Source organism: Hyla sarda, chromosome 1 (genome assembly GCF_029499605.1).
Source record: "Hyla sarda isolate aHylSar1 chromosome 1, aHylSar1.hap1, whole genome shotgun sequence".
Lineage (NCBI taxonomy): Eukaryota > Metazoa > Chordata > Amphibia > Anura > Hylidae > Hyla > Hyla sarda.
This window is the reverse complement of record NC_079189.1, coordinates 159,589,391-159,604,976: the sequence shown is the minus strand read 5'-3', so window position 1 is coordinate 159,604,976 and position 15,586 is coordinate 159,589,391. Positions and strand designations below refer to the sequence as shown.

The 15,586-nt window shown below is 49.2% G+C and overlaps 1 protein-coding gene across 2 annotated transcripts in view; it reads right to left on the bottom strand.

The window, feature by feature from the left end:
* The window catches only part of SLC7A11 (solute carrier family 7 member 11), a 290,966-nt gene that overhangs the window by 202,110 nt on the left and 73,270 nt on the right, over positions 1-15,586 (bottom strand). For both annotated transcript variants that reach the window (XM_056563367.1, XM_056563370.1), the window contains exon 5: positions 12,965-13,064. In XM_056563367.1, the coding sequence (XP_056419342.1) occupies positions 12,965-13,064 (100 nt within the window). The remainder of the gene's footprint in view (positions 1-12,964; positions 13,065-15,586) is intronic.

Sequence of the window (15,586 nt, the reverse complement as noted above, 5' to 3'; positions counted from 1 at the left end):
GGTTCACACTGAGCATATGTGACAGAGAGTCTGGAGACGCCATGGAGAACATTCTGCTGCCTGCAACATCCTCCGGCATGACCAGTTTGGCAGTGGGTCAGTAATGGTGTGGGGTGGCATTTCTTTGGGGGGGTCGCACAGCCCTCCATGTGATTGCCAGAGGTAGCCTGTGTCAGGATCCGGATGGGTATGCAGTGAGGATACTGGTGGTGGATCCTCTGTGTCAGTGGGGTGATGACGTGGGCCATACCAGGGGAACGGAGTCTAAGGGGTTACTGGTTTTCACCAGAGCCCGCCGCAAAGCGGGATGGACTTGCAGCGGCAGGTAACCCCCAGGTCGTTCCACCCGATAGCGACTCAACCCCAGCTGACGGCTGAGACAGGCGCGGTACAAGGGATAAGGCAAGAGCAAGGTCGGACATAGCAGAAGGTCAGGGCAGGCAGCAAGGATCGTAGTCAGGGGCAACAGCAGAGGGTCTGGAACACTGGCTTGGAACATACACAAGAACGCTTTGACTGGCATTGAGGCACAAGATCCGGCGATACCAGGAAGGGAAACTGGGTTTTTATAATGAGGACACAGGTGGATGTCCTAATTGGGCCAGGCGCCAATCAATGGCGCACTGGCCCTTTAAATCTCAGAGAGCCGGCCCGCGCGTGCCCTAGGGAGCGAGGCCGCGTGCGCCGGGACTGAGCCGACGGAGGGCGGGACAGGTGAAGGGATTGGGATGCGAGCCGCGGGCGGGCGCGTCCCGCTACGCGGGTCGCATCCCCGTCGGTTACACTAATGCAGCGCTCCCGGTCAGCGGGTCTGAACGGGGCGCTGCATGGAGGTGAACGCCGCGAGCGCTCCGGGGAGGAGCAGGGACCCAGAGCGCTCGGCGTATCAGCCTGACTGCCATTAGGTACCGAGATGAGATCCTCAGACCCCTTGTGAGACGATATGCTGGTGTGGTTGGCCCTGGGTTCCTCCTAATGCAAGACAATGCTAGACCTCATGTGGCTGGAGTGTGTCAGGAGTTACTGCAAGAAGAAGGCATTGATGCTATGGCCTGGCCCACCCGTTCCCCAGACCTTAATCCGATTGAGCACATCTGGGACATCATGTCTCGTTCCATCCACCAACGCCAAGTTGCACCACAGACTGTCCAGGAGTTGTCGGATGCTTTAGATCAGGTCTGGGAGGACATCCCTTAGGAGACCATCTGCCACCTCATCAAGAGCATGCCCAGGCATTGTTGGGAGGTCATACGGGCACGTGGAGGCCACACACACTACTGAGCCTCATTTTGACTTATTTTAAGGACATATCAAAGTTGGATCAGCCTGTAGTGTGGTTTTCCACTTTGATTTTGAGTGTGACTCCATATCCAGACCTCCATGGGTTGATAAATTTGATTTCCATTGATAATTTTTGTGTGATTTTGTTGTCAGCACATTTAACTATGTAAACACAAATGTATTTCATACAATTAGTTCATTCAGATCTAGGATGTGTTATCTTAGTGTTCCCTTTATTTTTTTTTGAGCAGTGTATATATTGCCGGAATTCCAATATATAAAAAAACGAATATTCGTCATTGCGTATATATAGCGCTATATTCTAAATATTCGTGAAATCGCAAATTGACGATATTCATGGTAAAAATTTGCATTTCGAATATTCGCGATCAACACTTGAACAGACCAGATTTTTATTGGAGACTTTGGACATATACAGTGACCCCCCGACTTACGATGGCCCCATCGTATGTTGAAGGCAGCATCGACATATGATGCTGCTGTGTGTCGGGGCCATCGTACAAACAGCTATCTGACAGCGCTGACAACTTCAGCAACTGACAGATAGTTGTTTAATGTGCCCTGTGTGCCCCGTTCTGCCTCCTGTTACTCACATGCTGTCCTGCTAACTCACGCAGGCTTCCACTGTGAGCTCCGTGTAAGCCCCCCCCAGTGCAGCCATAGCCAATAGCCATCTTGCTGCAGGCATCCAATGAGCTGCTGGCTGCCCTCCCCTTCCTTTCCTATAGAGCTGTAGTCGGCAGGATCGTAATGGAGGACATTCTGTCCCTCCTGAAGGTATTTAAAGAACTGTACAGTACTGTTTGCGATGTCACACATCACATACAATACATATACACAATATACACCCCATACATCAATGTTTCCCTATCAGTGTGCCTCCAGCTGTTGCAAAACTATAACTCTCAGCATTCCCAGACAGTCAATGGCTGTACATGCATGCTGGGAATTGTAGTTGTGCAACAGCTGGAGGCACCCTGGTTTGTTAAACACTCCCCATACACTCCACATACAATGGTCATCCCAGAACCAATTAGCAGTTTCCCATAGACATATGTACTCGACATATGATGGTTTCAACATATGATGGTTCTCCTGGAACCAATTAATATCATACGTTGAGGGACCACTGTATACATTTGTGAACTATAGGAGCAGCCATGGCTCACTGCATGAGAAATAAGATATTAAACAAGAATATTAACTGCGCGTTGGCTTCTTTAGCTCATGAGCTACCGATAGAAGAAACAATTGGACTCATGTATCAAGCCTGTTTTGTATTTTTTTGTTCCGCTTTCTTCTGTGCCCTTCAGAATTAACCTCTTAAGCACTTAGGGCGTACCTGTACGCCCTAAGCCCGATCCCGGTGTGAAAAACAGGATCACGCCGTGACCCCGCATCACACCAGGCCGGTCCCCGTCTGCTAACGATAGCCGGGACCCTGGGCTAACAGCATGTGGCACCGATCATTGTGCCGCGCGCTGTTAACCCTTCAGACGCGTCTATCAAAGTTGACCGGCGCGTCTGAAAGCGAAAGTAAACGGTTTCCGGCAGCTCAGTCGGGCTGATCGGGACATCGCGATAAAATCACGATGTTCTGATCAGCTGGAACGCAGGCGGAGGACTCCTTACCTCTCTCCGCGGCATCCGATCGGGGATGAGCTACAGGCTTGAGCAATCGAGCCCCTATCTGACTGATCCCTGCAAAGCTATAGCTTTGCAGGGATCAGCATAGGAGATCAGTGTGTGCAGTGCTATAACTCCCATGGGAGCTATAACACTGCAAAAAAAAGTGAAAAAAAAGTTAACAAAGTTCATTTAACCCCTTCCCAATTAAAAGTTTGAATCACCCCCCTTTTCCCATAAAAAAAAAAAACTGTGTAGATAAAAATCAAAATGAACATATGTGGTATTGCCGCGTGTGAAAATTATCCAAACTATACAAATATATCATTAATTAAATTCCACGGTCAATGGTGTGCGTGCAAAAAAATTCCAAAGTCCAAAATAATGTATTTTTTGTCACTTTTTATATCATGAAAAAATTTATAAAAAACGATCAAAAAGTCCAATCAATACAAAATGGGCACCAAAGTATAGGGGATAAGATGTCAGATCGCCATGGTCCCACTGCTGGGTCCCCCGGGATTGCCACTGCAGCACCCCTCTGTCATTACTGCACAGAGCGAGTTTGCTCTGCACGTAATGACGGGCAGTACAGGAGCCGGAGCATCGTTACGTCACGGATCCGCCCCTCGTGACGTCACAACCCGCCCCCTCAATACGAGTCTATGGGAGGTGGCGTGGCGGTCGTCACACCCCTGCCATAGACTTGTATTAAGGGGGCGGGGCGTGATGTCACAAGGGGTGGAGCCATGACATCACGCTGCTCCGTCCCCTGTATCGCCCGTCATTACGCACAGAGCGGTAATGACAGCGGGTGCTGCAGCGGGACCGTGGCGATCTGACATCTTATCTCCTATCCTTTGGATAGTGGATAAGATGTCTAGGGGCGGAGTACCCCTTTAAGGGGTTAAAGGGGTACAACGGTGGGAAAAAAAATATTTTTATATAATATATAATTTTAATTACTTTTTCTTTAAAAAATCTTAATGCTTCCAGTACTTCTCAGCTGTTGTATACTACAGAGGAAGTTAAGCTTTTCTTTTTTGTCTGACCACAGTACTCTCTGCTGACACTTCTGTCCATGTCAGGAACTGTCTAGTGCAGGAGAAGTTTGCTATGGGGATTTGCTCCTACTCTGGACAGTTCCTGACATGAAAAGAGGTGTCAGCAGAGAGCACAGTGGTTAGACAGAAAAGAACTATACAACTTACTCTGGAGCATACAGCAGCTGATAAGTAGTGGAAGGGTTAAGATTTTTCAATAGAAGTAGTTTACAAATCTGTTTAAAGGAAAACTGTCACCAAATCCCCCTGCCCTAACCAGAGGTACTGGCTGGTAGTGCGGGGGACGCTGATCAATATGATGCCTACCATGCCCAGATCCGCCCCGCAATTCGACCATTATCTTCATTATTCCAGATATTCAAATCATCTTTTAACTGGCACAAGCAGAGTTACTGCCTTCATCTTGGCACTGTGACATCACCGCCGCTCGGCCCGCAGAACCACCCAACTTATGCATATTCATGCCCTCCCTCTCCTCCACGCTATGTATGTGACTCCACTGCGCTTGTCAGGATCAGCAGGCTGGAGGAGGATCCTCTGTGTCAGAGAGGGATTGGCGTGGACCGTGTCGGTGGACCGGTTCTAAATTGCTACTGGTTTTCACCAGAGCCCGCCGCAAAGCGGGATGGTCTTGCAGCGGCGGTAGCAACCAGGTCGTATCCACCGGCAAAGGCTCAACCTCTCTGACTGCTGAGATAGGCGCAGTACAAGGGATTAGACAAGAGCAAGGTCGGACGTAGCAGAAGGTCAGGGCAGGCAGCAAGGATCGTAGTCAGGGGCAACGGCAAGAGGTCTGGAACACTGGCTAGGGATACACAAGGAACGCTTTCACTGGCACAATGGCAACAAGATCCAGCAAGGAAGTGCAGGGGAAGTGAGGTAATAAAGGGAAGTGCACAGGTGAACCCACTAATTAAAAACCATGTGCCAATCAGTGGCGCACCGGCCCTTTAAATCGCAAAGAACCGGCGCGCACGCGCCCTAGGGAGCGCGGCCGCGCGCGCCGGGACAGCACAGATGGGTAGTGAGTCTGGTAAGCGGGTCGGGATGCGCACTGCAAGCGGGCGCATCCCATATCGCGAATCGCATCCCGGCTAGGGACATTATCGCAGCGCACCCGGTCAGCGGGTCTGACCGGGGCGCTGCGAACAGGAGAACGCTGTGAGCGCTCCGGGGAGGAGCGGGGACCCGGAGCGCTCGGCGTAACAGTACCCCCCCCTTGGGTCTCCCCCTCTTTTTAGAACCCGAAAACCTGTAGATAAGGTCCTTGTCAAGGATGTTATCCTCGGGTTCCCATGACCTCTCCTCCGGGCCGCAATTCTCCCAGTCTACAAGAAATTTCTTTTCACCTCTGACCATCTTGGATGTAAGAATTTCTTTAACCGAGAAGATGTCTGAGGACCCGGAGACAGGAGTAGGAGCAACAACCTTAGAAGAGAAGCGGTTAAGGACAAGTGGTTTAAGGAGAGAGACATGAAAAGCATTGGGAATACGAAGAGAAGGAGGAAGAAGGAGTTTGTAGGAGACAGGGTTGATTTGGCATTTGATTTTAAAAGGTCCAAGATAACGTGGTCCCAGTTTATAACTGGGAACACGGAAGCAGATATACTTGGCGGAGAGCCACACTTTGTCTCCAGGAGAAAAGACAGGAGGAGTTCTTCTTTTTTTGTCGGCATGTTTCTTCATCCGGGATGAGGCCTGTATGAGAGATTTTTGAGTCTCTTTCCAGATGGTGGAGAAGTCCCGAGTCACCTCATCAACAGCGGGCAAACCAGAAGGCGTGGGAGTGGGGAGGGGGGGGAAGAGGGTGACGGCCGTACACCACAAAGAATGGGGATTTAGAGGAGGACTCAGAGACTTTGAAATTGTACGAGAATTCGGCCCATGGTAGGAGATTGGCCCAATCATCCTGGCGGGAGGAAACAAAATGTCGCAAATAGTCACCAAGAACCTGATTAACTCTCTCCACTTGCCCATTGGATTGGGGATGATAGGAAGACGAGAAGTTTAATTTGATTTGAAGTTGATTACAGAGGGCCCTCCAGAATTTCGACATAAATTGAACTCCTCTATCCGAGACGATATGCGTAGGAAGCCCGTGAAGGCGAAAAATGTGCACAAAAAATTGTTTCGCCAAATGTGGCGCAGAAGGAAGACCTGGAAGAGGAATAAAATGTGCCATCTTGGAGAAACGATCAACGACCACCCAAATAACTGTGTTGCCATGGGATAAAGGTAAGTCTGTAATAAAGTCCATAGCAATCTGAGACCATGGTAGCTCAGGAACAGGCAGAGGATGAAGGAGACCGGCAGGCTTCTGGCGAGGAGTCTTGTCCCGGGCAAAGACTGTACAAGCCCAAACAAAATCAGCAACATCTGCTTCCAGGGTAGGCCACCAATAAAAACGAAAGATGAGCTGGACCGATTTTTTGACGCCAGCATGGCCGGCGAGGTGTGAGGAGTGTCCCCACCTGAGAATCCTGAGGCGCTGGCGTGGAGGGACGAAGGTCTTTCCAGGAGGAGTTTGTCTGCTGGAAGCTGGGGAAGCAGAGATCAGACAGACCGGAGGAATAATGTGTTGCAGGGAGGCTTCCATTTCAGAGGCATCCGAGGAACGAGAGAGGGCGTCAGCCCTAATGTTCTTGTCAGCGGGGTGAAAATGAATCTCGAAGTTAAAACAGGCAAAGAACAACGACCACCTAGCCTGGCGAGGGTTCAGCCATTGGGCAGACTGAAGATAAGAGAGATTCTTGTGATCAGTGTATATAATAACTGGGTATTTGGACCCCTCCAGCAGGTGCCTCCATTCCTCGAGGGCCAGTTTTATGGCCAGTAGTTCTCGATCACCAATGGAGTAGTTTTTTTCCGCCGGAGAGAAGGTCCTAGAAAAGAAACCACAAGTAACACCATGTCCGGAAGAATTTTTCTGTAGGAGTACAGCTCCAGCTCCCACCGAGGAGGCGTCTACCTCCAGTGAGAAGGGTTTAGATGGATCAGGTCTGGAGAGTACGGGAGCAAAAGAAAAGGCAGTTTTGAGACTGTTGAACGCCTCTTCCGCTTGAGGAGGCCAGGACTTAGGGTTGGCGTTTTTCTTGGTTAGGGCCACAATTGGGGCCACAATGGTGGAAAAATGTGGAATAAATTGTCTGTAGTAATTGGCAAACCCCAAGAAACGCTGGATAGCTCGGAGTCCGGAGGGGCGTGGCCAATCCAACACGGCTGATAGTTTGTCCGGTTCCATTTGGAGTCCCTGGCCAGAGACTAAATATCCTAGGAAGGGAAGAGATTGGCATTCAAAGAGACATTTCTCCATCTTGGCATATAACTGATTGTCCCGGAGTCTCTGAAGAACCATGGATCCTCTGTGTCAGAGAGGGATTGGCGTGGACCGTGTCGGTGGCCCGCAGAACCACCCAACTTATGCATATTCATGCCCTCCCTCTCCTCCACGCTATGTATGTGACTCCACTGCGCTTGTCAGGATCGGCAGGCTGGAGGAGGATCCTCTGTGTCAGAGAGGGATTGGCGTGGACCGTGTCGGTGGACCGGTTCTAAGTTGCTACTGGTTTTCACCAGAGCCCGCCGCAAAGCGGGATGGTCTTGCAGCGGCGGTAGCAACCAGGTCGTATCCACCGGCAAAGGCTCAACCTCTCTGACTGCTGAGATAGGCGCAGTACAAGGGATTAGACAAGAGCAAGGTCGGACGTAGCAGAAGGTCAGGGCAGGCAGCAAGGATCATAGTCAGGGGCAACGGCAAGAGGTCTGGAACACTAGCTAGGGATACACAAGGAACGCTTTCACTGGCACAATGGCAACAAGATCCGGCAAGGAAGTGCAGGGGAAGTGAGGTAATAAAGGGAAGTGCACAGGTGAACACACTAATTAAAAACATGCGCCAATCAGTGGCGCACCAGCCCTTTAAATCGCAAAGAATCGGCTCGCCCTAGGGAGCGCGGCCGCGCGTGCCGGGACAGCACAGACGGGGAGCGAGTCTGGTAAGCGGGTCGGGATGCGCACCGCGAGCGGGCGCGTCCCGCATCGCGAATCGCATCCCGGCTAGGGACATTATCGCAGCACACCCGGTCAGCGGGTCTGACCGGGGCGCTGCGAACAGGAGAACGCTGTGAGCGCTCCGGGGAGGAGCGGGGACCCGGAGCGCTCGGCGTAACAGCGCTGAGGCAGCTTCCAGGTGTACACAGGAAGCCAGCACATGTGGAGTCACATACCGAGTGGGGAGGAGAGTGAGATACGGAGGGAGGGCATGAATATGCATAAGGTGGGCGGTGCTGCGGGCTGAGCGGCAGTGATGTCACAGTGCCAGATGAACGCAGTATTCCTCGCCCATGCCAGTTAGAAGATGATTTGCATATCTGGAATTATGAAGATAACGGGCAAATGGCGGGGTGGATCCGGGCATGGTAGGCATCATATTGATCAGCGTTCCCTCTGGTTAGTGCAACAGGGATATGGTGACAGTTTTTCTTTAACTTTCTGGGGCCAGTTGATATGAAAAAAGTTGTTTTCCACCCCTTTAACAATGTTTGTACTTTTTTTTTCTGTTTTTGTGCATAGTTTGTCACAGTTTTTTCCAACTGGCGTACATATGGTTAGTGTGGCATCCATGCGTTACCTGCAACTTTTCAAACATGTACAATTTTCTTTTTGCAGAAGTAGTGGTGCAGCCAGAGGAATCTATTAATAAATCTGATGCTAGACACTACAATTTTCTGAAAAGATGATCTGAATAATTGTTAACAAATATTTTAACCTGCTTGTAACAAGACAAGCAGATAAGAAGTGAGCCCAATGTATGTGGGACAAGAGTATGATTGTGTGTGTGTGTGTGTGTGTGGGGGGGGGGTCGACTGTTGAGGGACACAAGCCCGTGTATGTGCATCACTGCTCTATTTACTGCCTCTTCATTCATTTTTTATTGAAAAATTGGGCCCACATTCTTAAGATCACAGGGGGTCCCAGCAGTCAGACCCCCAGGATCATACACCTATCTCCTATACTATCCTTTGGCTAATTAAAGTATGTGTCACGATTCGGCTGGCTGGAGGTGGATCCTCTGTGCCAGAGAGGGATTGACGTGGACCGTGTCGGTGGACCGGTTCTAAGTTGCTACTGGTATTCACCAGAGCCCGCCGCAAAGCGTGATGGTCTTGCAGCGGCGGTAGCAACCAGGTCGTATCCACCGGCAACGGCTCAACTTCTCTGACTGCTGAGATAGGCGCGGTACAAGGGAGTAGACAAGAGCAAGGTCAGACATAGCAGAAGGTCGGGACAGGCGGCAAGGTTCGTAGTCAAGGTGGGATAGCAGGAGGTCTGGAACACAGTATTGGTAACACAGTAAAGCTTTCACAAGGCACAAGGCAACAAGATCCGGCAAGGGAGTGCAGGGGAAGTGAGCATAAGTAGGGCAAGGAACAGGTGCAGCTAATCAGGGTGATTGGGCCAGGCACCATCATTGGTGCACTGGCCCTTTAAATCTCAGAGCACTGGCGCGCGCGCGCCCTAGAGAGCGGAGCCGCGCGCGCCAGAGCATGACAGCCGGGGACCGGGACAGGTAAGTGACCTGGGGTGCGATTCGCGGGCGGGCGCGACCCGCTATGCGAATCGCATCCCCGCCGGCCATGTTAGTGCAGCGCTCCCGGTCAGCGGGTCTGACCGGGGCGCTGCAGGGAGAGAAACACCGCGAGCGCTTCGGGGAGGAGCAGGGACCCGGAGCGCTCGGCGTAACAGTACCCCCCCCCCCCTTAGGTCTCCTCCTCTTTTTGTCGGGATGTCGCTCCACAGAGGACGAGGACATCGGGAGTGATTGTAGAGTCTCCTTCTGGGGGACAGTGAAGTCCTGGGTTTTAACAAGAATGGCAGACCGGTCAGAAGGAGTGGGAATGTGGGGGGGCAGAGGGTGAGGCTTGGCACGGGGCAGAGTGTCACCAGGACGGGGACTATGAGGGGGCACGGCACAGTCCTGACAGGCCTTGGGGAGACCAGGCACAGGAGGAGACACTGAGGACCGACAGACGGGGCTGGGAGCAGACGTGAGGCACTCTTTGCGGCAAGCAGGACCCCAATTCTTGATCTCCCCGGTGGTCCAGTCAAGGGTGGGAGAATGGTGCTGGAGCCATGGCAGACCGAGGAGGATTTCAGAGGTACAGCCTGGCAAAACCAAAAATTCAATTTCCTCGAGATGTGGTCCAATGTTCATAAGCAGGGGCACTGTGCGATAACGCACAGTGCAGTGCAGCTTGACTCCGTTGACCGAAGAAATATAGAGCGGCTTGATGAGACGGGTCACCGGGATGCAGTACGTATCAAGCAAAGAGGCCAGAATAAAATTTCCAGAAGAACCAGAGTCCAAGACGGCCACAGCAGAGAAGGAGGAGTTGGCAGAAGGAGAAATCCGTACGGGTACAGAGAGACATGGAGACGCAGACTCCGTACCCAGAGACGCCAGGCCCACATGAGCAGGTTGCGTGCGTGCATTTTCCAGACGTGGAAGACGAATAGGGCAATTCACCAAGAAATGTTCGGTACTAGCGCAGTACAGACATAGATTTTTATCCCTACGGCGAGACCTCTCTTCAATAGTCAGGCGAGACCGATCTACTTGCATAGGCTCCTCGGCGGGAGGCACAGGGGTAGATTGCAAGGGATACCGAGAGAGAGGTGCCCAGGGATTAAGGTCTTTTTCCTGGCGGAGTTCCTGGTGTCTTTCCGAAAAACGCATGTCAATGCGGGTGGCCAAATGGATAAGTTCATGCAGGTTGGCAGGAATCTCTCGTGCGGCCAGCACATCTTTGATGTTACTGGATAGGCCTTTTTTAAAGGTCGCGCAGAGAGCCTCGTTGTTCCAAGATAATTCGGAAGCGAGAGTACGAAATCGGATGGCGTACTCGCCTACTGAAGAATTACCCTGGACCAGGTTCAGCAGGGCAGTCTCGGCAGAAGAAGCTCTGGCTGGTTCCTCGAAGACACTGCGAACCTCAGAGAAGAAGGAGTGTACAGAGGCGGTGACAGGGTCATCGCAGTCCCAGAGCGGTGTGGCCCAAGACAAAGCCTTCCCAGACAGGAGACTGACCACGAAAGCCACCTTCGACCGTTCTGTAGGAAATTGGTCCGACAACATCTCCAAATGAAGGGAACATTGTGACAGAAAACCACGGCAGAGTCTAGAGTCCCCATCAAATTTGTCCGGCAGGGACAAGCGGAGGTTAGGAGCGGCCACTCGCTGCAGAGGAGGTGCAGGAGCTGGTGGAGGAGATGGTAGCTGCTGTTGCAGATGCTGTAGCTGCGACTGAAGTTGCTGTACCATGGTGGACACTTCCAACAGCTGGTGACTTAGATGGGCGGGTTTGCTGGGCGACCACCGTGGTGAGGTCAGAGACAGCTGGCAGGGGAACCTCAGCGGGATCCATGGCCGGATCTACTGTCACGATTCGGCTGGCTGGAGGTGGATCCTCTGTGCCAGAGAGGGATTGGCGTGGACCGTGTCGGTGGACCGGTTCTAAGTTGCTACTGGTATTCACCAGAGCCCACGTGGACACCAGAGGGATTGGCGTGGACCGTGTCGGTGGACCGGTTCTAAGTTGCTACTGGTATTCACCAGAGCCCGCCGCAAAGCGGGATGGTCTTGCAGCGGCGGTAGCAACCAGGTCGTATCCACCGGCAACGGCTCAACCTCTCTGACTGCTGAGATAGGCGCGGTACAAGGGAGTAGACAAGAGCAAGGTCAGACGTAGCAGAAGGTCGGGACAGGCGGCAAGGTTCGTAGTCAAGGTGGGATAGCAGGAGGTCTGGAACACAGTATTGGTAACACAGTAAAGCTTTCACAAGGCACAAGGCAACAAGATCCGGCAAGGGAGTGCAGGGGAAGTGAGCATAAGTAGGGCAAGGAACAGGTGCAGCTAATCAGGGTGATTGGGCCAGGCACCATCATTGGTGCACTGGCCCTTTAAATCTCAGAGCGCTGGCGCGCGCGCGCCCTAGAGAGCGGAGCCGCGCGCGCCAGAGCATGACAGCCGGGGACCGGGACAGGTAAGTGACCTGGGGTGCGATTAGCGGGCGGGCGCGACCCGCTATGCGAATCGCATCCCCGCCGGCCATGTTAGTGCAGCGCTCCCGGTCAGCGGGTCTGACCGGGGCGCTGCAGGAAGAGAAACACAGCGAGCGCTTCGGGGAGGAGCAGGGACCCGGAGCGCTCGGCGTAACAGTATGTATTCTAGTAATGATTCAGAGCTACTGCCTAATCCTGAGCTAAACGTCAATCCTTCTGGTTGTTATTGGAAAGCCACAAGCATGCTAATGACCATATTCATTTGTCCTGACTTCATAAGTCCATAGTGCACATTTGTTGCATACACCAGACATATCCATAGACTTCTATGAACTGGATGTCAAAAGAGTGCACACCCTGTATAAATAATCTAGCATTCACTGCACAACGGGTGCTATGTATTGTTTACTAGCCCAAATATTATTTTTTTTACAATTGTTGAAATGTTTACATGCTGTGTTGGATTTTGCAGTTTATCTGGTTTATGGTACGAATGGCAGAACTGCACTCATACTATTAAATGGAAATACAACAGATGGCAAACTTTTGCCTAATTTCTATGACCTACTAAAGTTTTTTCCTTCATCATGTTACTGTATAGTGCCCGTGTAAAGATAACTGTTCCTAGAATACAATTTACCAGTACAGACTCTGACATTGAACAAGTAAGATAAGCTGAGAGAAAGGATCGGTACAAGATAAATCATTTAATATATTTACAGAGTTACTCAACTATTTATGTAGATTAATTCTATATATAAACTGTAAAATGGTGTTCAAAGGGGATCATGTACTTTAATATTCTTGTTTGATTAACTGAGCCTTTGACATTTGGAATGCATTCATTAGAGGGATAATTATTGTCTCATGCAATGAATATATGTTCTTGATGACATTTCTATCTACTTACCAGCCAGCGTATGCATACATTCCAGAATAAAACGCTAAGGGTAACCCCATAACACTGACATCTTTCCCAACAAAGGCATCCTTGAAGTTCTGCGTCTCTCCTGAAATAGACAAGTTTTAATTGAAATAAGGTAATGCGGTTTGTCACTTCATGCTGTTTACATGGAATTACGCAAGGCATGGGTCACTCAAAAAATATATAGCTGTCAAACAGCATATAGATAAATAAGCACCCTTCTTCTGACATCTCCCCATAGATATCTTTACTTAAACAACAGAAATTCTGGCAGAGATAAATGTACCTTTTAGGGATGTCAATAAACATGCTCCAAACACAAGTATAATTATTAATCATAATTGATCAATTTGTCCAGGCACATGTACGCTGTCAGAAATGTCAGAAATGACTTCATTGGCTTGACATGTTTCTTACTCATCCAGTACAAGTTGTGAGCAGCATTAATAATGTTTATGTCACGACAGGCCATAAATAAATTGATAAAGCAAAAATCAATGACTGTGATGAAAAAATTCCAAAAGATTACCATGTCTGTAATAGGGACTGATAAAAAAAATTCCCACAAGCATGCATTTGAATGGGGTTTCCCCCTCAACCCCTGTATTACCAATAGAGGAGAACTAAGAAAGAACATTTCTTAAAAGGGCTTGACACAGTCAAGTATTTCATGGCTAATCTTTTATTTAATACTACAGAGACTTTACAGGAGAAATGAGAGGCTGTCTCACGTAGCAATCCTTAGAGTTTAGTTCATTGCCAGGGCAGGTATCTCCAGAACAGGGATGGTTCCTGCAAGAATTGCTTTAAAAAAGGCTACACTGTCTGGATGTCGCTGGCCATACAATAGCTACTTCCTGGAGTAAAAGCCATAAAAAGCCATTATGAAGTTACTAGGAATTCCTCTTACATGGTCAATGGAGGGGACCTGAACATTTCAGTGAGGAAGTGTCCTGTTTGACATTTTGGGCATGCAATGTGAAGCTTCAAAGGATGGGCAAATTATCATCTGTCTATCTAAACTGAGCACCACAAACCCTGTAGGATGCAAAAAAAATATTCCTGGTTGTCCTATCTACTTATCACCTCACTGTTCTATAAGAAGACAAATTGAATTTAACTCCTAAAGAATACGGCTGCCTGGTACGTGGCACAATAGTATGTATATGTATATCCTGAGTGGCATTCCAACCATAAAGCAAACGCAGGAGCTGTCCTCTCTTCATAGACCAAGGGTTTACTAATAGCAAACATTCGTGATCACGCTGATGCCCGCTGAAAACCCTTCACAGGATCTGAAGTATTACTGAGGATTTGAGAGACTCCGAATAAAAAGGAATAAGAAACTGATAAAAAGTCACATATATGCACAAGTAATACTGATCAAAACTACAGATCACAGATCGCAAAAATGAGCTTTCATACAGCACCCTATACAGAAAAATAATAAAGTTATAGTGGTCAAAATAGGGCAATTTTAAACATACCTATTTTATTAAAGGAGATCTGCAGCCATAGACACTTATCCCCTTCACCAAAGAAGAGGGAATAAGGGTCTGATCGCAGGTGGTCCGAATGCTGGGACCCCCGGTCCTCCCACGCAGGAGGAGTGTCGACCGCAGCATGATGCTGTGGCCGACATACCCCTTCTATGTATCTCAATGAGAGAGGTGGAGACGCAGCATTTGTGTATCCCAAAAGCCTCTCCCATAGAGCTGTATGGAGGGGGACATGTTGTCAACCTCAATGAGGTACGCATATGCCGTACAGAGCCGCGGCAATGCCGGGTCCACATATGGGAGATCATGGGGGTCCCAACTGTCAGACCCCCCTCGATTAGACACTTATTAGAAGTGTCTAAGACTGCAGTACTCCTTAAAAAATGTTTTCACTTTTTTTTAAAGCAGTTTAACCTTAGGAATCATTTTAATCCTATTGACCCACAGAATGAAGATAGCATGGCAGTTTTACAGTAAAGTACACAGCGTTATATGAAACTTGCCCAATAGTAGCAAAATTGTGGTTTTCTTTTCACTTTCCTGGAACAAATAGTACTATAATGCCTCTTCGCTTCTCCTCCCATTTCTATTCCTGCTTATCGAGTTCTGCCTTTAAATTTTGCACCAGCTCTGTGCATACAAATTGTGCGCAGGTGCGATTTTTGCACATACTGTAGAGCTCAGCTGACTGTCTACCTCTTGTCAGCTGGGGAATGCCCCCTGACATTTGCACAGAAACAAGTCTTATATCTTATATAAATAATATGCCCGGAATCCTGATGACTAGCTCTATCTAGTCATTTGCTTATTTAAACCCATGTTTTTGTGCTGACAGGTCTACTTTAAGAACTGAGGAGGAGTAGTTATAGGATTTAGTCTGTAAAATATGATTTTACTAGAAAGAATATTTAACAGTTTGGGGTAAAACCTGATGTCTGCTTTGTGTTTCCATTGTTCCCAATATTTCAAGGAGCAGAAGAGCCTCTACAGCTTGTTCTTTTTCTGCTAATTTGCCTTTTTATTTTTTATAACTGTTTTATTAGTTTGTCACTTTATATTGTCTCTTCCATGAAATTTTATAAGTATAGAACTTTTTCGTATTAAAGCT